We start from the raw sequence: 26,740 nt of genomic DNA, 5'->3' as shown, positions 1-26,740 counted from the left end.
AGCCAAGAATATTAGGTTGTAATCTTTTAAAAAGAGTTCAGAAGCCTAAAATCAGGAATATAAAATAATCTCATTACACATTGCTACGAAACCAGCACATTAGCATTCGTAACAATTCTTTTAGATCTCTACTGAGAGATACCATCCCATTTTAGTAATTCATCCTCTACAAGAGAAACTCTAAAATATTTCCTAGGTAGTGACAAACCTTCCTAATGTTGTTAAAAAAAGAGAATTATCTTCCTAAAGCTAGACAATTTCCTTTAATCCTCTCTCTCCTCTTTTTTTTCTTTTTTTCTTTTTTTTTTTTTTGCAAGGGAGGGTGGGAGAGAGTTGTGCCATCTTTATGACTGAAAAATAATATGAGAAAAGAAATTTACATCTTCATAATGCAAAACACAAAAAAGTAAAGACAAAATGTGGATGTTTGTACATGGTCAGCAGATGATTTCCGTTTTCCTTAAGTGTCTAAATCACAACAACATGAAACAATGGTTTGAAAATGGGAAATCAACTTCTGGGGGAAAAAAACTGCAGAGATGCCATTCCCATCCCCACCCATATCCCTACCTTCATCCTGAAAAAAGTGATGCTGGTCAGCAAATCCACTGTAGACTTCAGGTCCTGCAGCCGCTCACGGCTGCTGGCTGGGAAGTTATTCTGTTGACAGAAAAGGGAAATCCTGTTGGAAAGCACAGTCAGATCCATGCAAGGCTTCAAGCATGTGCTAAATAAGGAAACTGTCTTGGAAACATTTCCTGCTCAAGAAGCTTGTACCAGTCAAAACAATGCTTAATAAATAAGGCCTTTTTGCTGCAGAAGCTTATCTGCTTAATTAAATAGCTTCTCATATAAATGTAAAGCCTGTGGATACCAGAAGACTGACAGCCCTTGGTGGCAGGAAAGGTCTCCTCAGCTGTAGAAGGAGCAGGATGGGAACAGCCTCGCCACTGGCAGCCCTGGCCTTTTGCCTCTGATTATGTGAGCACTTTCCTTTCTGCACTCGATGCTTGCGTTTTTAGCTTCTCTTCTGAGATGCCAAGGGGTGTGGTGTATTCAACACCTCTCCAGAGAAATAAACAAGACCAAGAAGGAAAAACTAGCACTGTTTCCATAAGGTGGTACTGGAACTAGCCACTACTGGAACCAGCCATTTCATACTGTGAAATGCCATACATAAATACATATGCTGAATGCAGCTAGCTTTGCTTCTTGCACAGAACTCTTTCTGACCTCAGGCACTGTGCCCTTTCCTACATTCCCACTGTGTCCTGTGGATCTGTGTCCTTTAACAGCATTCATGTTCCTCAGCATGCTCTTACATTCAAGCTGATGTGACTGGTTTTGCTGCAAGTAAAACAGCAGGGGCAACCTTCTCTTCACATAGTCTCTTCACATCTGCACATTCAAAAATTATTAGATATGAAAGTGAGAAGGGCAGAGGGGAACAGTTTCCACTTTTTACTGAGGACTTGCAGAAAAATATGCCGTCTCTTGAGAGTAGTAATTGAGTATTACTGCAGTTAGCTAACCACTGCAGACAATTTGATGTTCTTTGCAGTCATTTGTAGATGGTCCTTCTGAGACAACTCTCCTTTAGAGTTAAGCTGTCCACATATGGACTCTCTGGAACTCAGGGTATTTATCAAAATCAAAGACTTCCATGGGTCAAGACCTAAATATAAACCATTTGATGTATATAAATTGCCATCTCCTGTCTGGAAAGTTGTAAACTAACACCTTTTCTTTCAGAACTTAACCTGTCCTTTAGAGGTCTTAAAATAATTACTAAATCCTCCCATAATGCTCAGACATTTCTGAATATATACTATCAATTACATTACACCTATATTATTGAAACTCCACAAATCTTCCCTGGTCCTTTATGTAAGATCTTACTTGTTTGTGCACATTTCAGATGCATTAGCCACCAAAGAGCAGTGTTTACTGAACACCAAGCACACTAAAAAGGCAACACTGCTACATCTTCCTATTATCATGGGTTGGTAATTTTCCCTCTGCTACTCTGTGGATCAGTTGGTTCTATTTAGACCTTCTCCTTCTAGTAATGTAGCTTTAGAATAGCTCTTTGCACAATATTCCTTTTATCTTATTTTGCACCTTGCCCCTTTTCCTGTCTGTTTTGTCCTCCTAATGCACTTCTCTTAATCTCCTTGTGTTTTTCTCCTCTGTATGTTTTTCCATGTTTCAGGTAAATGCTAAAATCAGAAGTGGATAACTAAATAAAATCAAAGCTCACATTTTGTGACCGCTTTCAAAATTTTCAATGAATTAGTCACTGATTGAAATAACATAGCAAAGAATTTAAAGGAAAAAAACCAGCCAAGTCACGTGATAAGACAATACAGACTCAGGAGTAGCAAAGAAATAAAGTGGAGGGTTTATGAAGCCTGTTGGACTAATGCCAACATTTGAAACTCATCTCCTCACAATCTGCTGAAGTGGGGGGATCTCAAACCTGACCATACATTGTGATTTGAGTTTGCCACACCTAAAATAAGTGACAACATGGTGCTCTAAAATATTTCTCTCATAGCAGGGGAGAAAAGTCTATTTTCCTTTTTAAGATGATACCCAAAGTAGCTGACAATAGTAATTAAAATTATTTAATCCAATCCAGTTTGGATTGGAAACTTCTGGGCAAGTATCAGAGATTAGCACAGTTCACAATGCTCAAATTATTTCAGAAATCTTCAGGAAATTACAGTAGAATTAAAAAAGAAAGGTCTAGGTTCTATCCATGAGGAAAAGAAAATGGCTCATTTGAGAAACAAGCTTGTCATGACAATTCCTTAAGACACCTAAAACTATGCAAGAAGTTAGAAATGTAAGAGAAAACCATATGGTGTGTTTCCCCTATGTCCACCAGAACACCTGAAAGGATTTTGTTTATTCCCACTCACCCTGTACATTGAGAGATCAATCCGAAGTGAATTATGAAGCTGATCCAGAAGCTTCACAAATCGTTCTTTCTGTTGAGCAGGAAACACCAATAAACATTCACATATCACCACTGTCCAATCAATGTTCAGAGTAAGCAGCAAGGTATCAGGTAATCAGTTTCAGATCTCATGAGAGCAGAAGAAAGCAGTATGGATACATGGCACTGTGCAAACAGTATTTACTTTTGATTCTTGGATTTACTTGTAAACTGTAATTATTTCTGAAGATTGTGAAACATCAGAACTGTCAGGAAAAACACTCCATTATCACCCTGAAGTAGAGGCAGAACAGAAACTATTTTGACTTTCCTTCTGCAATTTACATTAAACTTGTATCTGAGAGAAAATACTTATTCAGAGATGAATATATTACAGGCAGAAAAGGGTCTAATTCAGAGCAATGATACAGCTCTATGATCTTATCTATTTAAGTGACAAGTACTACAGCTTCTTGTGACATAACTTCTTGAGGTCAGGTCTCTCTACTGAATTCTGATTTGGCATTGTGAACACTGCCTCAATCTATTAATACATTCTCAATCTGATGGGAAGCATGAGCTTTTCTAAATACTTTTCCAGCATGCTCAACTCCACCACAAGTTATATGCAAAACATTTTAACCGTTAAGGAGATTGACTTCTTTTGTGGTGCTGCTTTTTTGTTTTTCTTAAAGCAGTAGCTGTTTTTAAAAACAAAGTTCTGAAATTACCACATCACATGGTATATTTTACCAACAGCACTAACATGTAGAGCTAGTATTGTTTGCTCATTCCATACCATCTGTGCTCCACTGTAATGTGAACACAAAGAATAAACAATGCATTACACTGATTGATATCTGAAATGTGTGATGATGAAGACAATAAACCCATGCTCTCTGCCTGGTGTAGAAGAGTTTCACTGCTTCCAACTCCTCATAAATTTAATGTTCCTTAAACAGAACAAGTTATTTACTGAAGGTTGGAAGCACTCTAGACAAATTTAAGAAGTCTATGCAACCTCACCAAACATACAAACCTACCCCAAAATTGGAGGCTGCAAAGCGGTCCGAAGCAGACACATTTGTGGAGGCAGTGGTGTGTGCATAATAAGCATTGATATTGGCAAGTAAGGTGCTCATCACAGCTGGCACGCCTGGGCACATGTATTTAGAGGAGAGACATGCAAAATGCCTGCAAAAAGGACAGTGATTTAAGTCATTCTAGTAATCTTTTGTGCAGTACGACTTGACTTTATCCCTTTAATAGACCCCTTCTGCTGGCAGGCACCATGAACAGATGGAAGTTACGTTTCATCACTTTATAGAACTCCAGCATCTCAGAGTTTTTATTCAGAAAGATGTCATCTAGACAACAGCTCAAAACAAAGAGAAATCCCTTCACTGCAGCCATTTCCAGATCATAAAACAGCTTCTCAGCCATTTGTTGCCAACACTACATGACTTAGCAATGCCCTGGGTCCTGATGCCAATTCCTAGAACCAAGCCTGACAGAAAGAAATTGACACGATTTGCTGCTGCCTGAGGCAGACGCAGGTTCTGAGGTCTCCCGAGGCAGCAGCAGCTGGAAAGCATTAATGTCCAGTGAGAGTACACACTAGTATTTCTGTGCTGCATTGATATGTGATTCCCTATGGCTAACCCATCCAGCCTGGATGAAGTGTGCATGCTCATTTGCATTTTCCCATTCTATCATTAAATGCAAGGAACCCTCCTCCAGGAAATCTTCAAATTATGCTAGGAGCATCCAGGCTTGTGAAATGATTAAAAAAATTATAAAAAAAAATCTGTTAGACCTAAAAAAAAGAAATTAAAAAATCGGAGATTAAGAGGTCTTATATCATGAGAAATGGGAAGTTCATTCTAGAAGGCAGAAAACACGGACCATTTTTATGCAGAAGTACTCATGGAGTTCTCAGATTAGATCTGGGAACTACCTTCAAAATGTAACTTTCTCCCTGAGGGACTCATAGAATCACAGAATAGTTTGGGTTGGAGGGGACCTTTAAAGGTCATCTAGTCCAATCTCTGCAGTGATCAGGGACCCTCTCAACCACACCAGGTTGCTCAAAACCCCATTCAGCATGACCTTGAATATTCCAGGGATAGGACATCTATCACCTCTCTGAGCACCCTTGCCTATCCAGCCACTGTTTCACCACCCTCACTGTAAAAGATTTCATCCTTTTACCTATCCCAAATTTACCCTCTTCAAGTTTAAAACCATGCTTGTTACATAACATTTATGTACCAATTGGTCATTTAGGCACTGGGTAAATATAAGCACACGAAATGGCTTTGTTTAGCTTTAAGAAGAGAAGCTGTGAGGAGTGAGGATCTCATCAAAGAGGTGGCAGACCTTCATCTATGAAAATTTTTCACATCCTTAAGCAGCCTAGTCCAATTTCCAAGTTAGCCCTGCTATAAACAGAGACTAGACCTCTACAGAAACCTGCCAATTCTTTTCCATTTTGGCTTAAACCAATAGACAGAAAAGCTGCTTGCAAGGTGACGTAAGTACAGCTCATAACTTATCTAAGGACCCGTAACCCAAAACTTCCAGCTTCTAATGTGAAGAAGTTCACTTTTGTCTGCTACATTTTATATTACATTTGAAATAAGAAATGAGCTAAGCATAGCAATACTAGTCTTTAAGAGGAAGAATGACTAATCCCAAATCCAAGTAAGAGTATAGTGACAAGGAAAAAGTTCTTTGAAGATACAGAACTGCATTAGCCTAGCTCCAAAGAGGACAAATCAGTGGCACCATTACTTAAACTTTCTGTAAGTGCTTTCAGCAGCACCTGGAAAATTACTCACTTCAAAGGACTGTAACACTTGCCAAAACAGACGTGTAGGACAAATGCTTCCACAAAACCTCATCTGCTCTTGTATTATCAGAAATCTTCAGTGAGAACCTTGAGCAACACCTTTTAAACAGAAGAGCTCTCAAAGAGAGACTCAAGAGTCTCAAAACAGAAACGGTAGACAATAATTTCTAGACTTTAAGGACACCAGTGACTCAAAGACAGGAAGTCTCTTCCCATTCACAGTAAGCCCCATAAGGAGCAGCAGTCACTGCCCAGCTTTCCATTACTGATACACTTCATCTGCTAAACAGCGAGGGTTACATCAATTAGTTACACTAATTATCTGCACTAAGGAACACAGGAAATGCATCTTACGTCATGGCCTGGTATATTGACTCAATGCCATAACGCATCGCAAATTCATCCACAATCTCTTGGGCTGTCTCATCAAAATACACCTTCCATGCATCATCTCCTTTGGCATCAGGGATCTTCACCACCCCATTCCCTTGCACATCTGTGAGATGGTGAAAGAGGTTCTGAAAAACAAAATAGGAACAAGTTGGTATGCAAGGCTGCTGAAGCCACTAAGTAAGATTCATGAAGAGTGTGGAACTGTTGAGGTGGAGGCACTAACACAGATTTCTTTGTTATCCTCCTCTTTTTTTCCCCTGCCCACTCTGTATTTTCTGCTTTTACCTTCTTTTCTTCCTGAAAGAATCTCATAGCTGAATTTTTCACATGCGTACCTACAGCTTTACCTAGCAGACAATGTGAACGATGCAGAAGAGTGCTTCAGTGCACTAAAACCATACACTAATTAGTTTTCCTGAAACCTACGCATTTCTGTCCTCAGAATGAAAATGCCATAATTTGGACAAGCTATTTAAACTAGCTGACATAACAGCTCTGTATCAGCATGGTAATTATTATACAGAACAGTCCAAACAGATTTCTTTTCCTGAAAAAGATACCCTTAAGATCACCCCTAACAACTAGACACTTGCATTATTATTCAACATAACCTTTCACTTTATCTAACACTGCAGAAGTTTTCAGCTACCATTGCTATGCAGAAATTGCACATGCAGCTCAGTGTGTTTCTCAGTAATCTTCAAATCCATGTCCCTTACAGATTCATCAGTCTTTCAGACAGCTGGCTCCCTACAGTAAGCGATGCAAAAGTCTAATGATCTCATTAGTAGCTAGGGGACTCTGCTTTACAGTACTATTTTTCCTGATTATATTATTCTTGCTGTAAATCATCTTCATTTTATAATACACAAAAGAAAAAAAGGTGATAGTTGAAAAGATACCTATTTGCAAAAAAAAAGAGCAGCAAGCCATCATGCATGTTCAAAGGATAAAACCAAAACAGGTTACCAAATAGTAGCTATCACTGAAATAAAAAACAGTAAATATGAACTGGAGGACACAACACAGACTACTAAAAGAAGCCTACTTTCTGAGGCTCATATTTATCTTGCAGAGAGCTCCCTGGTAAGGCCAGAAGACACCAGAGAGCTCACCCAGCTCAGTGTCTGGATAAATATGCTGCTCCTGTAGATGAACATTCCCCTCTGATACAACTGTCCTTCCCTGTGTAAAATGAATTTGCTTAACCCTCACTGACCTCAGGATATTTTTGTATACAGGGCTCTGACTACTCCTCCTTATTCCGGCACTTTTGAGACTGATCCTGCTGTCTGCCATTTCTTTGACACAGACAGACTGGGCATCTCTCCAAGACAAGGTTTTTCCTTTAGTCTTTCTCACAAATCATCTTTGGATTTCTTCCAACTTCTGCAGCACTGCCTGTCCAGCTCAGTCCATCCTGAGACAGGTCAGTACCCAGAAACCTCAGGTTAATCCCCTGTTCCCCAGCAGTTGTTCATAACTATACACCACTGCAGCAGCACAAAAGAATTTATACCACCAATACCTGCATCACTCAATAGCCCAAGACAGAGACTCCCTTCTCAATCAGAATTTATTCATAATGCATTTTAGTATGCTTCCTCTAAAAAAAGACAGAGGTACAATACACGTTGAAACATCCCTCAAGGAAATTCAGAGGTTTCTCCACCTTAAACTCAACATGGGCTCTGAGTGGAAGCAAAGCCTGATCTCTGCCTGACAGTAGCAGAGCTGTGACAGTGGGACAGACTGAGCCAGCCAGTCCCCAGTGTGAGGGAAACAGCTTAAAGCTGCCTTTGCCTCCCTGACAAATGTGGGTTTGATGATTCAGTGTGTTACCAGGCCTGCATGGCAGGGAAAAGAAAGCTCACCTAGTGCAAGGAGGAACATTTCAAGGAAATAAAGGTCAGAAAATTGCTCTTTCAATAGCCAGAATGAACAGACATCCCCACTTCTTACCTCATGAAGGCAAGTGTACTGAACGTGATAGGGAGCCACTTTCTCCTCGCCTTTGATCTCCACACTGATTTGCAGGCGAATAGCCCCGGACACTGCAGACTTATCTGTTCGCTTCTCTAGAAGGCAAAACCATCAGCAATTATAAGCATTGTTCATGTTCAGAGTACAGCCATCTCAGGGTGACAACACTGGCAAAAAATACTGCTGGAACCTTGGGCTGAGTCACCACAGAGAAAACTTTCTCTTTTCTTTCAAAACACTGCATAATACTAAGTAGACATCAACAAAACAACTGCCATGATACATCCTCAATATGACACACTTAATTAGAACTATGTACATTTTTAGACATAAGACAGCCTTTCTGCCATGTGCTACAAGCTTTCAAATGTGCTACAGGGTCATGGATTCAGTCAGCTGAACTAGAAGCACCAAGGACATATTCCTTTTCTGCGAACAGATGATTGATGTGGAATTTGTCCCTAACCTCACCATAGCCTTGAACTCCTGGGAGCTGCTGGAAGAAGATTTTGGATTTCCTAAGAGATGACAGTTCCATAGTGCCCATCAACTCCCCACCATCTGGTCGCTTGCTGGTTGGTACTTTCTACAACAGTCACTGGAAAAGGTCTCAACAATTTATTAGCCCAGTGCAGTGCACCTGATGTTCTTACAGACTGATAAAATGCTTGTGTTGACACCAAGAAAAAGAACACTGGACAACATGTCTCCAGCAGAAGTGGAATAGAATCTTGCTCCACGCATTTCTCCCATTCTACTTTTCAATGGCTGACAGAAAAAAAACATCAACCTTCTGACATACTACACTCCCTTCTAACTGAGATCAGCTTTACAGCAGTATCATATGCCCTTGAAACCATGTAAACTTTTCTTCCCTTGCAAAAAGTCCACACACATCCAAGTGCTCTCAAACATTCCCAGACCAACACGACACATTTTCTCAAGGCCCTGCTCACCAAGGTTGTACCACACATCCATTTCTCCACTCAGAGTGCGAACTTCAATGATTGTTTGCCCCAGGAAATCATCCGACTCGCGTTTCAGCCTCTGCTTGACACGAGACTTGATGTCATCATCTTCATCCCACACTCGCACTTTGATCCGATCAGAGGAATTATGGCACTCACTGCAAACAAGAGAAAATGTAATTTTATGAGTGTGCAATGCAGCCAACATTTATTTGCTACATGCTCTGTATTCCTCTTGACCTACTCCTCCAACATCAGAGAGATGTTGATTAGCAAAGTGTAAACAATGCATATTTATTCAAAAGTGGAGTGTCTGATATGAATCACACAACAACTTGTTGGTGCACTCTAAAATGCTCCTGTGACATGGCAGATAATGCACTCCAAATGCACGCTGAACAACCGCCCTTGCCCCAACCTCAGCCACCAACTTCTGACTTCCCAAGTGGCTGTGACTCTGCTGCTTGTCCTCACTCTCAGCAGCAGCTCACAGAACTTGGGAATTCTCTCACAGCTGTCAGTTTTGCTGTGAAGCCCACAGAAGCCTGAGGATAGCTAGGCTGCTTAATGCCAGCATACACCCCCGCCAAAAATGACAATCAGCATCTAACTGGTTTCAACAGCTCTCTCTATCAATGGCCTCCTGTTCAGCTGAAGGCTGTAAGGGCCACCTGTCTTTATGCAGTTTCTAGGTTAGCACAGTGAAGACCTGTGATGAACAGCCTTTGTGCTGGTTTCTAACAAAGGATAAATAGCTCAGATGGAGGTAGATCTCTTACTTCAAGACAGTCACACAGCAGTAGTGTATCAATGCATAATACAATACAATCAGATGATACACCACACTGCCTGAGGGGAACGGGTGTGATACAGTAGTTAGAACATTGGTATTTAATTACTAGAATTGATTCTGCCTATTATTCACAGCTTAGACTGATACTTTGTGCTCTGGGCAGATCAATAAAGACATTTCCATTAAAAGAAGCAGTTTACTGTTTCATGAATCAGCACCCTCCAGTTTAATGCACAGACATGGTTTACAGACTCTTCCTCTTTTTCAGGTCTTTCAGATACCTTTTGTAGATCCAAACAAGCTTTTGGATGCCAGAAGTGGGTAGAACCGTATTATAACAGCTCTGCTCATTTACAGGGCATGCAATAAAGCAATTTGAACGCTCATATGAGACCATGACAAGGGTGATTACTCACCATAACCACTACAAATGTCTATCCTCAAGCAAATAAAACCTATGAAAACAGGCAACTGCTGCTGAAGGCCTGTTTTCCAGCCTTTTTAACATTAGCATGCTGCATCTGTTGCTAAGCAACAGGGAGAAAGAAGAAATGGGTCAGAAGAGCTCTGCTAAGCCTGGTCAATAGGATGTGGCAGTGGCTGGTATGAGCATGCTCTCTGCCAAGAAGCCATTTGGGCTCTTGCGCCATTGTGATTCAGGACAACATTTAACAGACATCCATGCAGCTCCTACTGATATTTCCAGTAGAGAATAATAGCTGGGAATTATATGGACAAGGTTAAAGGCAATTCCATGCAGCTCAGATCACAGGCAGAGCCATTGCTGCTCCCTGCCTTTGCTGTGCAATCAAATCTGTATTTAGAGTTCAGAATAAAAGAAGTTTGATATTTGTCTCCTATCTTCACTCTCCTCTTCCGCCTCCTTTACTTCAAGAATGTCTTCCCCAACAAAACCATGCAAACAAGTGTTCACAAGCAGGCAATGGTTGATATTGTAGCTGCTCTTTGTAGCTCTCAAATTTATCCAAGTGCTTTGCCATATCTGCTACCAATACAGCCTAAGCATGTGAAAGAAATCCTCTGTTCCTGACATGGTGCACTACTGTACAGCCTGGCAGTATTGCAGAGGCTCAGAGCTCAAAAATGCAGGGGTGCCTCAAAATACAAGTGGTGCACAGAGCCATTTACCAAGCAGCAATAAGTTAATTCCTGACTTCTTCAAACATCACCTTCTGGCTGACAGCTCTTTGCTAGGACCACTTTGATCTTCCTTCTTTGCTTCCAGTGGTCTTTCCTTAAGGAAAACATTCACTGTTCAAAACTAAATCTAACTTCAGCAGTCCCACATGCATCATCCCCCGCTCCTGAGGTGGCTGGCTATCATCCTTCACGCAAAGACAGCAGCATAACTCACTGCAACATCCTACAGGAAACCTTCCAAAGCACTTACTGAGCTACTAAAGCTTCTATTTTACCACACCTTTCTTTGTTGTTTTTAAGAGACTGCTCAGCTTGCTTTCTTTGTGCTGGTCCCATGCCAGAGTGAGAGTGAGCTTTATCACCTGCTCCCTGCAGCTGAAAGCCTTATGCTGGTGGCTTACCATCAAACATCTAAGTCTATGGAACCACAGTCCTTGATTTGGTGAAGCAACACAGTTGTGTCAAAACCAGTCCACTTTTCAGTGAGGACCCCAAAACAGAATCATGAACACCGGAAGACTTGGGCTTGATGATGCATAAGAATTTTCTAACTAATGAGAAATAGCTTCCAGTTTGGGACAGTGACACTGTGATTTGTTTGCTGCGGCAAACAAGCTCTGCTGCTACAAGCTCTCCCCCTCATTAATGTAAGATCTGGCACATTTCTCAAGATGCCTGCCCCACTTCCTGCTATGCTTTCATGAAGCTTGATTTCAATGTGTGCACATATATATATATCTGTCCACCTTCCCAAGCTGAGCTCTCACAGCTTTTCCCAAGAGGATGCAGAGAAAAGAAACAGTCTGTGACCCCACCTAAAGGAAGAAATTACCAAATACTTTCAGATCAGTTTCAGAGAGCAAGAGACTGGAAACCAGGTTTGCTATGTACATGGCTCAAACCCTTCCTTTTTTTATCCATATTGTCTCAGTGTTTGGAGTAGTGCCATTTTTATAATAGAACTCACTTTTACACTTCAAGCTACCAAATGAAGTACCGTTTTCCAGAAACAGCATACAAAATCTATATGAAAAATCAAAATCAGATTTTTTTTTCCCCCCATTCAGATTTTCTGCCTGAAGCCAGTCGTTGCTGCACTGGAAGCTGCTGAGCCTGGTTCTGCTAACTTGCTCGCTATCCCACTCTCTACCTCCATCTATTTTGCCACGTTCCCCTTTAGTCTTACACAGCACCGAAGACCCAGCACCCACACAATCCCCTACACCGTCAATATTTGGGTCTCTTCCCATGCCCAGCTGAGGGGAAGCACGAGAGCACACGAAGCTGTGGTTAATTCTGGTCTGCTCACACAGTGACATGCCCACACACACAGTAATTAAGTATACTGGTGGCTAAACAGAACAAGCAACTGTTGAATTTACAGTGTAGTTCCTCCCACAATGAAGTTAGCAATTTGTATCCCTTTAATCTAGCTCCAACTTCTGAAAAAAAATTGTAGGAAGTGATTCTTAGTTTTGAGATCTCTGTCCACCTGTAAAGTCTGGGCCAGATGTACTTGGATGATGCCAGGGGTCTGGGACAGGTCACTGTCAGTGCCTCATCTCCTTTAAAATGTGGAGAGAAAGAAAAAGGGGAAGTGTCCAAAAATGACCGGAATATTACTTCTGAACCAATGAGTCATTCTTTGAAAAAAAAAAACCCAACAATATTTGCTCTGAATTTGCCAATTTTACCCTGGAGAGCTGACAGGCTAATAAAGACAAAACACAACATGTAGATTTAAGCAAGAACATACAAGGAAAGTAGAGGACCAGAAGAAGCAACATTTTAAGGATTTTAACAGAGGTCAAAATTTAGTAGTTTTATTGTATTTTTGTATTTTTTTTATACTATATTTTTATATTTATATAAAATATTTTTATACAAAATATTTATGGTTCAAAAAGTCTAGTGAATGTCTGTGTGTCCATATTCTGTGAGCAGTTTCCTTTCTGCTGACACAGTTCTCAAGAAGAGCCTGTCAAGTTCCACAGTCCAGTGCGGGGGACATTTCATAAATTTCAGCTGTAGAGAAGAAGAAAGAAAGAAAGAAGTGCAGAGCTGCTTGCAGACACAATGGATGAGAGTACAGGAGGTGGGAAAATGCAAAGGAGAGAACAGATTAGCAAGATTTTAGGACCTGTGATCATTTGAGGAGTACAGTTCTGCTTCTGAGGAGCAAAGCCTAAAAAAAAGAAGTGCTTTTGTGGAAAACGAGAAAGGAAGGAGTAGTTGTAGCAACCAGTACGATAAAGACCAGTAAAAAGTTTCAACAACATACAGAGGGGGAGCAGAAAAAAAGTTGGTTTAGGAAATGGTGCAGCTGAAAAAGCAGGATTCCAGTGTGGTTCAAATGAAGGGTCAAAACATTGCAGGGTCCAAATGGCAGCTCAGTTGTGACCAACTGCAGTGGGAATGGAAGGCAAAAAACTTCTCAGAAAAGGTTCATTTTTAAATTATGACAAGACTCCTCTTTTAGGGAGAAAAAAGGACAGTGGAAAAAACACCAAAGGCAAAATCAGTGGAAGAGGAGTGAAGGAAAATCCTCAGTTCTTTATAAGTTAAGCATGACAGCACAATAATATGCCCTGAGAGCCCATTATTGCTGTCTCAGAACAAAGAAATGAGTTTTCACTTATTTTCTTCTAACATTAAGCTCTTTTCTTAGGAGAACAAGAACAATCATTTGCTGTTACCCAATGTTACAACACCAACTGACAAATTAATGGTACAGCTCTTCTAACTGCAAAGAGCAGATAAAGTGATTCTGCATTTTACATCACTAGCTACATTAACTCAGCTTTCCAGCTGGTGCTTGCCACTAGGCATCAGGTCTGCATTCAGATTTAAGTCTCATGTTGGTAAATGAGCAGGGAAACAAATGAGATATTATCAGAGTTTCAGCGTTTGCAGTACCTGGAGATTAAAGAAATCAAGACAAACTGTTTGGCCCCTGCTACACAGAGAAGGCAGTCAGAGGGGGGAGAGTTACAATGGTTATAAACACAGTTATCTCAGAAGGGGAAGTCTAAAATACAGCTTTGGAACAGTACATGTAATCACAGGGATAACTGAAAGATGTTGAGCTTGACAACATGCTCAGCAGCTGAAAGGAAAACTGTGGAACCAAACAGAAGCCTTTGGGTAACCAGCCAGTGGTTAGTTGAGCAGTAGCACCATTCCCAAAGGATTAACAGGTATGTATATCACGTGAGCTGTGCACATCCCAGTAAAATACTGTCTGTCTGCTAGCAAGAGGCCCTGCATTCATTTTAACTAATTTATTCTTCTGCAGTGAGAAAGAATAACATGCCTTTTGCAACCTGTTCAGAGATACTGTAATCTGTTCCAGGCAATGACTTCATATCCACCATTCAAAGCTTAGACACAGCTGTACTCAGACCATACAACTCCAAGGGCATATTACTCTAAAATGAACAAATAATTCTGCACCTACACCAGGAAGAGCAATAACATTTAGTATTCACAGTCTTTAAGGACAATGGCATTTCCTGAACAAAAGGTATGGATAAGCAGCCTCCAAACAACCTCAGAGCTCTTCCTTTAAAACAGAAATTGCCCTGTGGTCAGGTTTATCTTCCTAAGCACTGTCTGCTATTGTAACCCATACAAATGGATGCTCAGCTTCAGCCTTTAAAGAAGAAAAACATTCCAGGTACCCTGTAATTTCTACTAACAGTCTAAAACATGTCTAAATGAAGAATTACTGTCTTGTTCTAATTGCACTGAATATGGCAAAATAGCTTTCTTCTCATATTACTGGACCACTTCATAAGGAAGCAAGAGTTATGCAGACTTGCTGTGAAGTCTATGACTGAAAGCTTCTATGTTCCAACAGGTTTTGTCGAAAAACAACAGCTAAATGGAGAAGAGAAACCCATACCACCTGCTGTCCTTGGAAAGCCTACAGCCAGCTGGCTCCCATATACCAGCCACTACAGACAACTGAGAATCCAGATGCAGGCAGGAGACATGCTGCCTTCTGTCCAGCCAGAGCTGAGGGCAAGGGAAGAGAGGTGAGGGCACAAGGGAGAAAAGTACACAGCAAATGGAGGAGGACATCTGTAAACCCACTCACCACAACTAGAGTAAAGAAACTGGGATATACTATGAGACAGAAGGGGATATAAACCAAAGAAAAGCAGGGGTTTCCTTAGTGCATGTTCACAGAACATTGTGCTGCAGCAGTGGCTGGAGTCCTCCACCAAGCTTCCTGCTGCCAAGCACCAGATATGCAGAGTCTGCATCAAGCCTACAACACTTTGAACAGAGCAGAAAAATCAACACCTTATGTTTTCAAAGGTCTTCAAATGCTGATGAAATATACAAAAAACTCTATGTAACAACCTATTTCCTAAAGCTATAGATGCAAATATACAAAGAGATAACTTTCAGAAAGAAACAGCCTGCAAATTGCTTGCTCAGGCAACATGAATACACTGCAAGAACTGGTGATTAATCTAAGCAGATGCCTACAGTTACACAGGCTAGTGATGACCTAAAAAGCACTTATAATGGAAACCCAAAGCATTTTCAACCTTGCCTTTTCTAAAATATGATTCTAAATCTGGAATTAGAATTGGGTCAAACCTACCACAGTATTTTTCTCTCAAAATAGATGGAAAACTATCAAAGCCATTTTTAGAGAGAAATATTTAAGTTTATATACTTTTCTATCAATCACCATAAATAAATATAAAACCCCCTATTAAAGACAGGCTACCAGAGACATAAAAATTTTCCAACTTATTTCAGCTGCTTGTAATAAACTTTATTGAGCTTGTAGAAAGAACTGTGTCACTCATCTGTGTCCTCATTCATGCCATGGTTATAATAAGAGTGTTATAATTCTCATAACTGATGCACACAGATTTCTGGCTCTACATATAACCTTTGAAAACACACTGGAATTGTGATCATGTGGAAGGCACTAGGCACCTAATGAACATCAGTTACAAACAAGTCCACCAAACCAGCGCTGCTGAGATACATTAGTAACTGACCTGACCTCTCTACTTACACATCTTGCTCCTTGTGAATTGTTTAACCATTTTGAACACCAAAGCTTTCATATGCCTACTGCAAGGCTTTCAGTAACTACCAGCACACCTTTCTCTCACTACAAGATATTAGCCTCATTCTAAGAATCAAAGACATTTCCTCATCCAACCCTTTAAAATTTGACAGTCTCTTGATTGACCTGACAATCTCTTCTAAAAAAGCCTGGTTTATAATGGGTATTTTGGGCCTGAATGTGTTGATTTAAATTTCCATTTGATTATGGGTTAGAAAATTTTAGAACTTGAAGAGCTGTAAGCTGAAAAAAGATCCATATATGCAAAATAGAAACATGGGTGTGTAGAAAACCAGTGCTGCACATACTTCTAAATGACTCTGTCCTCATTCAGCAGAAGGTGAGCTTCGACATCTACTAATGGAACAACACACTGACTGCAGTACTGAATACTCTCCAGCCATCAGTGTGGACTCTGCTCATTTCCTTCATCTCCTCCTGCTATTCCAAGGCAAGGAAGGCAGCCACCACAGGAAAGACAGAAAGTAGCATCAATGCTAATGCCCAAGAGCACTTTATCTGCTGAATCACAGACATGGCGATTAAGTCTAAAGAGTGTCACGGTTAAAATGGTGACATTTATCACACTCTGCTATCTATCTTTAAGCAGAGTATTTGCTGCAGCTCCTAAAATTAGAAGGGAGCACACTGCAAATACCATGGTAACTACTTGGCATGGTAAATCAAGGTCTTTAAGGCTCCCACACAGACTTGCTGCTATTGTGACTAGAGTTATCCAAACAGCACCTAAGCATTCTTACTACTTACCAAGCAGAAATGTTACCTTGGATTAAACTAAAAATAAAGACAGGGACTTGCTCACTCGAAATAGGAGTAGGATTTTTCTGATGTTAGTGAGTAGTTCAAAACTACTTAAAAATAGGTTTTTTTCTACTGCACATTGTAAAGACAAAGCTGGGCTGATACAAAACTGATTTTAAAACACAAATTGCAGAGAAAGCTCCCCTCAAGAAGTTTAGAAAAGAACAGGAAGGAAAAGAAAGGAAGGAGACCGATGGGCCGATGTTACAATGCAATACCTTACACATTAAAAGAAATAAAGATTGTTGATGTTGAATGAGATCACCCAGGATCCTCAGAAAAGAGCTGCTGGATTTCATATCTCCACTTCAGTTTATAACATCTTCAATGACAAATTGAGGGTACTGATTACTTATTCAATAAAAACAGGACGGAACAATATATTTTGAGCATAGCTGTTATCTACAGAATTGGGCCTCCAGTCTTTCCTTTCAATTTAGACATCAATACATTGGTCATTTTGGAAGCTATCTCTTGTAACAATAACTCCTTTGAGTTATTGTTACATTGATGTTCCAAAACTGAAATAAGAGGCTGCTGGTGTCACAGACACTGAAGGCTGAAATTACCTGAAAAGCTGAAAACTGAAAGCTAATTACCTTTAAATTTGGTTGCCAAACACCAATAACAGGTCCCAGAACATAGGTCACAGAAGTTTCCTTAGTCCTTTACACAAATGTTACTCTCATATTACAAGGAATTCTTTTAGCCAGAAACAATAGCTGCTGATTTAAATATTTTCCTTGCTGTTTAGCATTCTCTAGGAACATCCGTATAGAAGTGTTCATAAAGCAGACAATTTGTATATACACAAGGAAGACAGATGGGATAAATAGGTGTGCACTATGTACATTGCTAAAGATGTCAATCCTCCACACATACAATGCTGAGCAAAAATAGAACCATCCCAGATTACAGGTGATGTGGGAATGCATACTGAGAGAGAAGACATAGCTGTCAAAGCACAAATCATACAAACATGACATGAGACTGAGAGTCCTTGTCAGAGCACTTACAAGTAAAACTTCTCTTCCCATACAGGGTTCAGATTTCCAAAGATTGTTTTTGTCCTCTTCTTTGTTTTACCCACTTGAACAGTTACATATGGATCACTGGACCCAGTCTTGTCTTTGGCCTGCAGACCCTGAGCACACACCACTGAAACGAAAAGAGAAGGGTTACCACCACCCTGCAACAAGACAATGTGTCCAGCCACCACATGAAGCAGCAGCTCATAATGGTCAGAGAAACAGGATTATCCCTCATGAGAACATTTCTGATGAGCCTCAGCTCACGGTGCACTATGGTGCCTGCTACAGGGCTATCTGCACCAGCTACCTGTATGTGCACTCGGCAGAAAGACACAGAGGTCAGAGCCCTTCTTCTCTGTTTTAATTTCACACCAACTCTCTTACTTGAGGCTCCCAAATGAGACCAAGGGAACCTGTAACTCTCCCACTCACCAGTGATTGTGATCTTTGCTGACCACTTTGAGGTACCATCAAGCACACTCTGTTTCACTGTCTTCATCTGCTGAGCATGTGTCATTTTGCTCTCACAAAATACATCTCTGATCAAGTCGAAGATCTCAGGCTTGTTCCGCTCCCGGATTTTCATGCGATCCTTCATGGCCATGATGAAATTCTGGGTCCGGTCTTCAGCTCCATGCTTCGAGCTCTTCTCAGCTGCTCCTGTGCACCAGAAAATACACAATGGTCATCAAGAACAAATATACACAAAATCATGTCTCACTGAATCTGGACAGGGGGATCAAAGCTGCAGGTTACCCTTCACATGATGGGTGACTGATCCTGATACTGTCCATTTACAGTCCATCCCCCTCTTCCAACATACACTGAGAACCTGGACCACATAGAGGCTGAGGAGGAGTTCCTCTATAATCTGGGATCAGATTGCCCTCCTATCAACAGTTTGATTTAATATCCTTACAGCTAAGGAACACCCAGGAATGAGGTTCTTAAATTAACAGCAGGCATCAGCATGGCCTCTGCTCTCATCACCTTGCTATGAATAAAGAAATCCTTGCTTAGGCTAGTGCTGAGAAGGGGACATAGGACCTCCATTACAGATAGTACCTATGAGTTTGTCCCAGGGCTGCAATTCAGCACCACAGAAGAGAAGCTCAGATGGGTCCAAACTGTTGGAATTTTCTACCGTGTGTATAAAATTGTGTGCCACAAAGCTCCCTGCTGAGCTCAGAGTCATTTGCTGCTAATCTATGCCTCCTTCTGCCTGGAACCACCCTGTCTGGATCAGGCATCAACCTGCAGAAACACAGAGTGCCCCTCTGGACGCCATTCTATTTTATCAGTTTGCATGGAGACAATCAGTTATTTTCTAGAACTGCTCAGGTATATTAACTATCACAATAACCATAAGATAGCAAACTCAGGAGTTCAAAATTTGGGCCATTATATGCATGCAGTGCTACTACAGTGTCCAGCAGCTGGACACACAAGGGCCAGGCACAGAGTCTACAACTGCACAGATAGCCAACTTCATCTGACAAAAGACAAGCCTCTGGTTGCTTGCACACCTCTTAAGAAGTTTAAAAGTACATGTAATTATGAGATAAGACTACTCCCACCACCAAATACTTCCTACTCAATTCTGACAGTCATTTTTACTGTCAAAATTTAGAAACTGACTACTGTGTCAGATGTGAGACATGCATCAATAAAAGCACCAATGCGAGCTAACAGGGCAGATAACTCAGGTGTGAAATGAAAAGCAGGAACTCAGGATTGCACAGTCTCTCTATACACTGTCTGAGCAATTTCAAATTATGATCTTAAGTCAGATTAAGTTATACCAGTACAGAAGTCTGAAAGTGAACACATTCAATCATAACCTTTCTGTTTAATGTAATATACTTTTGTTTGTTTTTCTTCTCCAGGATAGTTTAACTGAAGTAAGCTTAGTCCTAGGAAAAATATCCTTATTCAGATATTCACCAAATATTAAATAACCTTAAAAATATGTATTAAAGCAGGTGCAAGGTGTGTGCAAAGGGAGTAATCAATCACAAAGATACATGAAACTATTTTCTTCCAGAAGTGGGCAAATATGATATCTGAACCCTTGCTATAAGGAATTACAGTTTTGCATACAAAACTGTTTCAGCAAGTAGTGACTAAATATGAAAAGAGTCCTATGAACTCATACACACACAGAGGAGCCCAGCAGTACATAGCCAAAGAGAATAAAAACAATTTGCAACAGAAGTGTCAGAAGTTCATTAAGGATACTGCATACCAAGGCATGTTATTAATGGCCTGGGTGTTAAACAAGCCTTAATTTTACATTACCTGAGTACTTTTTAATTTTTCTTGCTAGAGGCCTGATGTTCAGTATTTAATTTAGTACAATAAAAAGTACATGCCCCAGAGTTTCCTGTTGTTGGCTAAAGATGAAATGAAATCAAAAATACTGGAATTAATTACACAGCCCCTGCTGTTTCTACTCACCGGTGATGCACCTTACATTTATTAAAGGAAAATGAAACTGAAATGATACCAGGGGCTATGCTTTGAACTTCAGATAAAAAGTGCTATTCAGCTTTAACAGAACTAGCTCTCCTGAGGATAGAAATGGACTCTATGCTATATATGCAGAACTACAGAAAATTACTGGGAAATTGGGAAAGGCCAAACTGAACAATTTGCCTTTCCTAGCTGGAATTCTGAGATATGTCATGATCTAAAGAAATCAACTGAGCCCATACCTTTCTGACTTCAAGGAAATTAAGAACCAAATTAAAACACACCTTAATACAAGCACTGCAGGAGCATCAAATGAGGCTTTAGCACGCAAATTTGGACAAATGGAGGAATTCTAATTAAAAACATGTTAAACATCCTCACAACCTCCAGAGACCTTGCACAGTGGATTTATGCCTCTGCAAAAACCTAGCAGCAGTCCAGGGCACTCTGGGTTGCAGGATGCTCATGCCATGACACACAGACCCCTACAGCCCTCTAGTAACCCCCAAGACTTGGCTCTGCCTTGTGACTCCGGAGGAAACCCCACACTTCCATCCACACTGCTTCCCCACTATGCCCAGGTAATTTGCCCAGGCCGCTCCATTATTCCTGAACTGCAGGGCAAAAGCCTGAATCAGACAGACACCTTGTTTAAAAATACAGACTAACAAAGAACATGACTAAAAGAATGTCTATTCTGCTGTCTCAACAACACACTCTTTAAATTTTGATACTTGCTTCTTGGTACAGAACCAAGAGGGATTCTAAAACAGCCATTGGGGGACTAATTAACTACGATGTATGTGTTTTTAAAAGAAAAACATGTCGCTATACTTGAATTGCAGAGGGTGCTTTTCCTGCTCTTGGACTGCGACTGTGTTTCTCTAAGTTGCAAAGAGGTTTCTGGTCAATGGATCAGCTTTTCAAATCCTGTGAATGGCAATAGAAAGTCACTGGAATATAAAAGTAATGTGTACAGGTTCTGGGCTTTCCTTTCTGTCTAGGACTGAATTATTAGTCAATTTATGACTGGAAACAGAAAGCAAATATATCTATATTGGGAATTGTATTGATACAGCAATTAGTAAGCCACCAATACTGTTATTCTATGCTTTAAGAAGAATTCAAGAAAGCAACACTTTAGGATAGAAGGCAGCTGTTCAGTAGGCGGATAATGCTTAGAAATTACATATCCCTGAAACTTAAAATAGATATTCAAGTCTCAAATAAAGGTATCCTTCTTCCTTCTGTGCAAATATTTTCCTACATAGAACTCTGGGAGCAAATAACTGTTCATCACCATGGTGTCTAACCATCATTCAATTCAGAAGCCAAGATGATTAGCTCTTGACTTATTTGGTCTGACTAACCCCCCACTCACTGACTCAAGTTTCAGAACTGTAGCCTCTGAACTCAGAGTACAACACACACAAGTTTCTCTTCCAAAAAGCAACAATCATACCTGCCTCACAGTCCTGAGTCAAAATGCATCAAACGAAAAAGCTAGCCCTGAACTGCAGAGGCCTCTTACCAGGCTCTTGCTCACATAATGTCCTTCCATTCCACCCTCTTCCTAATTACTTCTCTGCATTTGTTCCTTGGTCTCCTACACATCCAGCCCGAGATTTACACTTTCTTTGATACCAGAATTGCCCAGCCCACTCTAACTCAGTTAGTACTACACCAATGCTCAAGGCAAGAGATAAAAACTCGGTTTCCAAAAGCTTTGCCTGCCATGGGGATGGTTAAAGAACATCCCTCTATCCACTCTCTGTCAAGTAAGAAAGGAAAGGTACCCATTCAGCAGAGATTTCTACTACTTCCAGGAATAGCAGATGGCTGAAAACAGAGCACTGTCCCTTGAACAAGTATTTAAGAGCTTATGATAAAAAGGTAAGTGCCCTATCATCAGAATAATAGCTCCTAAGTACCTACATTATGAACCAGGAGGCTGCAGTACACACACTGCCTGACTCCAGGTTATTGCACTTCAGACACACCAATCCATGGAAAAGCCCTGCTGAAGCAGTCTGCAGATGTGTTTTGATTCAAATTGCAACAAAGCATTGCTGAATGCACACCAGTGCAGTCCCACACTGATGATAAATTTGTTGAGTATATCAGATAATAAGTTTGTTAAAAACATAGAGTCTAAGAAAAATACCCTCAGAAGAGATAATCAAACTTAATCCTAAAAGAATTGGAGAATTATTTTCCCCAGAAAGGTATGAAAGATGAAAAATGGATAAACAGCACATTCTAAATCTAAGGAATAAAACCCCAGGTGTCTACCCAAAATTTTAAGGCATAAACAATGGAAAAGTGTATGTGACCAGCCTGAACATTCATTTTACTCCAATGCAACATTTTCTGGAAGACTTACACAGATTTAAGTGAATATATATCCTGAGGCATCAAGGTGTAATCAATACAATTGTATTTGTTACCAGTCTGAAAATTCATTTTACTTCTCTGTAACATTTTCTGGAAGCCCTAAATAGACATAAGTGAATACATATCCTGAGAATATTTTAGGTTTTTTGCCAACAGCAACAATAAAGCTTCTGTTAGGAAAAAATCCCTGCTGAGTTCAGTATACAAGAAACTTCAGTCTTGAATTTATGGGATCTCTAAACTGTTGTTTGTCCCCCAGACACCCTGTTTCTCATTCCTCAAGTACAGACTATGCTCTTCAAACATATGTGTAAAAAGAAATTAAACTTCTCCATTTTCCTCTGGCTCACTGGGCTCCAGTTAGAAGAATTTTAGCATGAACACATCGAAGCAAAGAACATAGTTGCCTGGAATTGCCTTTTAATACATTTCTAGTATTGATTACCATTGTTTTCCCATTCCAGAGGCACATTCACCCCCTTCTCCAACTCCCACCACTATCCTCTGTCTTTTCTATCTTTTCATTACACAATTACCATCTCCAGCTTCCTCTATACCTCTACCCCAACTAATGACACCCTCCATATTCACAATGGGTAACCCTGCAGACTGCTCAGTCTCTATTCCTTGATTCTGGACACCTTATGAGTAACTCAGTAAGTAAAATTTTTGTTTGGTTGGGTTTTACCTTTCTACATGCTTCACACATTTTAAACCTGGTGTATTCTCAGTTGTTTCTTCTCTGTTTCTGTAACTCTGCATGATGAAGTATCCTGAGTTTACATTTTGAAATAAAATGTGAAAACATCTGCAATCCCCTGAATAAAATAACAAGTTCTTACTTAATGCTTTGCCATATATGAAAAGTAATTGCCAGTTGTTTCTTCTGTTCTTTGGAAAAACACAGTATTGCCATCATCACATCCTACAGCTCACTGCATAAGATTATGTAATTACAACTGGAGACAAGAAAACCTTCCCTCGTGGTTCTTCAGAGTCTCAGCTCCAGAGACTCCCTGTTCTCAGCAAGTCTCAATCACTGAAGTTGTCTTCTACCTTCAATTTTCTCACAGCCAATTCAGACCTTTTTCTCTTTTGTTAACAATAAGCTTAAAAAGATCATCTGTCTCCCAGTAGCTTATCTCCCTCTTCCCCAATATAAGCATAAACAGGTTCAAACAGGGATTAAACCAATTCACAGATCCACCGCTGCCAGCTGTGAAACAGTATCTACTGCCCAGAAAGGCTTTAAGACATAGATATCTGTAAACTGTAAGAGTAAGCCGGTGTTGTAGCAGGTGCGGTGTTGTAGCAGGTGCATTACGTGCAGATGTGCTACACCTCTGCCCTGGACTCTGCAACATAACGCAGAGAAACTTTAGAAACATTCTATTAGGACAGACCTAGTACAGTTTTTTTGTTGTTTTGGTTTTTTTTTTTTAAACAGCATGATTCCTGCCCTCCTGCCCCAGACTGCCAAGCCTCTCTTTTGAAAGATTAACAATCTTACATCATTCTCTCTCTCAACATTCTCATATTACTCCCATTACTATTGAACTCTCTCCAGTACCCATTCCCATCTAAGTCTCCCTCCTTGAACATGGATTGCCACAACCCTCCTCTGCAGGAACATACCTCCTCTAAGTCATTAATATGACTACAAACACAGAGGTTCTTCCTTGCTGTTTTCAACTTCAGCACCACTGCTCTGTAAAACAGCTTTGTGCCTGTTTCTCTCTGCTGCTGGTGCAAACCTAATCCTCCTCTGTTCTCCAGAGATTTCTTCCTTACTGAGATATCACAACTCCCTTGCAACACTACAGCATCATGGGTATGCATCTGAATCAAGCCGGATGCTTTGAGCTTTTCACCTCAAATACTGAAAATTACCAGTTAGTTGAGAGTTCTGGTGAACTCCAGAAATAAAAAGGTTATTCTCAGGAACTGATCCTTTGCATCAGACTGTGACAGAAAACTGAGCTTTAACCAAACTACATTCTCCTGGACAAAATGCAACAGCACAGCTCTTTGCTTAGTCACAGAAAAGTCTTAACAAAGCCAAGGTGGCAATGATGCAACCGTTCAAATGCTATAAACTCATCTCCCAACCCTCAAAGACAAATCTAGAACCGCTAGATTCTAGACAGAGGTGTCTCCTTTGGCCAGGAGCAGATGTGTCTTACAAATAAGCCATTGCAAATAGCCCTAGACCTAACTATGACAAATTTAAGACTCTGCACACATCAAAAATACAAGCATAAACAATATCCATTTGGGGTGTTAAGAAGAGTCGTAAGAAAAAACAAAAGACCTATGATTCACTGGTATCCCTTGCTGAATCATTCAGCCTTGGCTTTCCCAAACAACTATAGCCTAAGGCAGACACAAGATCTGACTTATATTCCTAGAACTGCTGACAAGAATTTAAAATAAGTCCCTTCATACTTCATAAACTTTTCTGATTCTTTAGACTTAGCCCATCAAGCTACAAGGACAAGAAACGCAAGAGAGAACAGACACACCTTCCTACTCAAGATTTAACACACATGTAAGAAATTTCTATTCTACTTAGACTGAGATATTTTTCTCTCAAGCAGGAATATAAATTTGAGACTGAATTAAGAAATGGTATTTCAAGCAAATAAAAACAACTGGACCAAGACAGATGCCTAAATAAGTACTTTTTTCTCTTTCCCCCCTCCTTTAATCAAATTCCTTTTAAACTTGTCCATTGTTTGTGTACAGTGGCATTTACTCTACAAAGTTACAGTCTTCCTTGAGGAGATGACTCAATTGTATACTTAGTTTTCACACCAACAAAATAATCAGAAATACTAGTAGGAAGATTAAATACTGCCCATATACTCAAACAACACCTTCGTATATAAATCACCATCTCTGTTAACTCAGCCCTAGATCTCTAAAGTGGTTCAGCAGAGCAGACCTACTGTTGAAAAGACAAAATGCCTTCCCAGGCTGCTGCTGGTACAGATAATCCAAGCTAAGCCCAGGGACACTTTACCCTAAGCAGGAACCCAGTGCTGCCTAAAAAACTTGAAACAGTGGCACAGACTGACAGCTGGAACAAGCAACCTGACTGTAATACCAGGGCAGGAGAGCAAAACAAATGTCACATCATTCAGCCTCATACCCTATTCATCCAACCCACACTTCAATGCAGGATATGCTGGCAAATACACAACCTGAGCTGACACAAAGAGAGCAAACAAAACAAAAAAACAAATCAACCAAAACCAATGAACAGACATGAAAGAGTGAAGAATTAAATCTTCTTTTAAAAGACATCAAGCACAATGCTGTAAAGTTCTTCTGCATCAGTGGAGCTGTTTATGCCCCCAGGGGGTAGGTCTAGCCCAGTGGGACTTTTTCAAAAAACACACAGTCACTTTAATCACTGCAGCTTCACTGATCCCTATGATATCATCAGGACATTTAGGAAGACTCTGGCAACAATTTCTGGAACAGCCACACTCCACTGGCCACTACTCACTCTGCAGGCAGTCAGCATTGAGCAAGTCTTGGCACTTCTCGTGGCACTTGACCCCGCACTCCCCGCAGCGCATTCCCTGCCGTGCGATGCCCCACAGCAGCCCCTCACATTCGTAGCAGTAGGTAGGAGTTGTGGCTGTCCACACTTCGAAGTTGTGTGGGGTTGTACAAGAGATGGGGTAAATTAAGGCTTGCAAGGTCTTCTTATAGACATGAGATTTCTGAAAGGCAAGAGCATATGTAAACCAATATCCAGGAAGGTGTTTGAGACTATTTTGTTGGTTAACACAAGAGTTTTACAGGAAAAGGCATAACCACCGCAATAA

At 40.4% G+C, this 26,740-nt stretch overlaps 1 protein-coding gene across 11 annotated transcripts in view; it reads right to left on the bottom strand.

Annotated features, from left to right (window-relative positions):
* UNC13B (unc-13 homolog B) overlaps positions 1-26,740 on the bottom strand; it is a 207,168-nt gene that overhangs the window by 51,292 nt on the left and 129,136 nt on the right. For all 11 annotated transcript variants that reach the window (XM_015653377.3, XM_033520414.1, XM_015653378.3 and 8 more), the window contains 9 exons: positions 26,416-26,635; positions 18,471-18,698; positions 18,024-18,165; positions 9,125-9,294; positions 8,148-8,263; positions 6,147-6,310; positions 3,985-4,135; positions 2,925-2,993; positions 571-660 (listed from right to left, as the gene is read on the bottom strand). In XM_015653377.3, the coding sequence (XP_015508863.1) occupies positions 571-660; positions 2,925-2,993; positions 3,985-4,135; positions 6,147-6,310; positions 8,148-8,263; positions 9,125-9,294; positions 18,024-18,165; positions 18,471-18,698; positions 26,416-26,635 (1,350 nt within the window). The remainder of the gene's footprint in view (positions 1-570; positions 661-2,924; positions 2,994-3,984; positions 4,136-6,146; positions 6,311-8,147; positions 8,264-9,124; positions 9,295-18,023; positions 18,166-18,470; positions 18,699-26,415; positions 26,636-26,740) is intronic.

This window comes from Parus major, chromosome Z (genome assembly GCF_001522545.3).
Source record: "Parus major isolate Abel chromosome Z, Parus_major1.1, whole genome shotgun sequence".
NCBI classification, from domain to species: Eukaryota; Metazoa; Chordata; class Aves; order Passeriformes; family Paridae; genus Parus; species Parus major.
The sequence above is the reverse complement of the archived record's forward strand: the minus strand, read 5'-3'. Positions and strand labels throughout refer to the sequence as shown.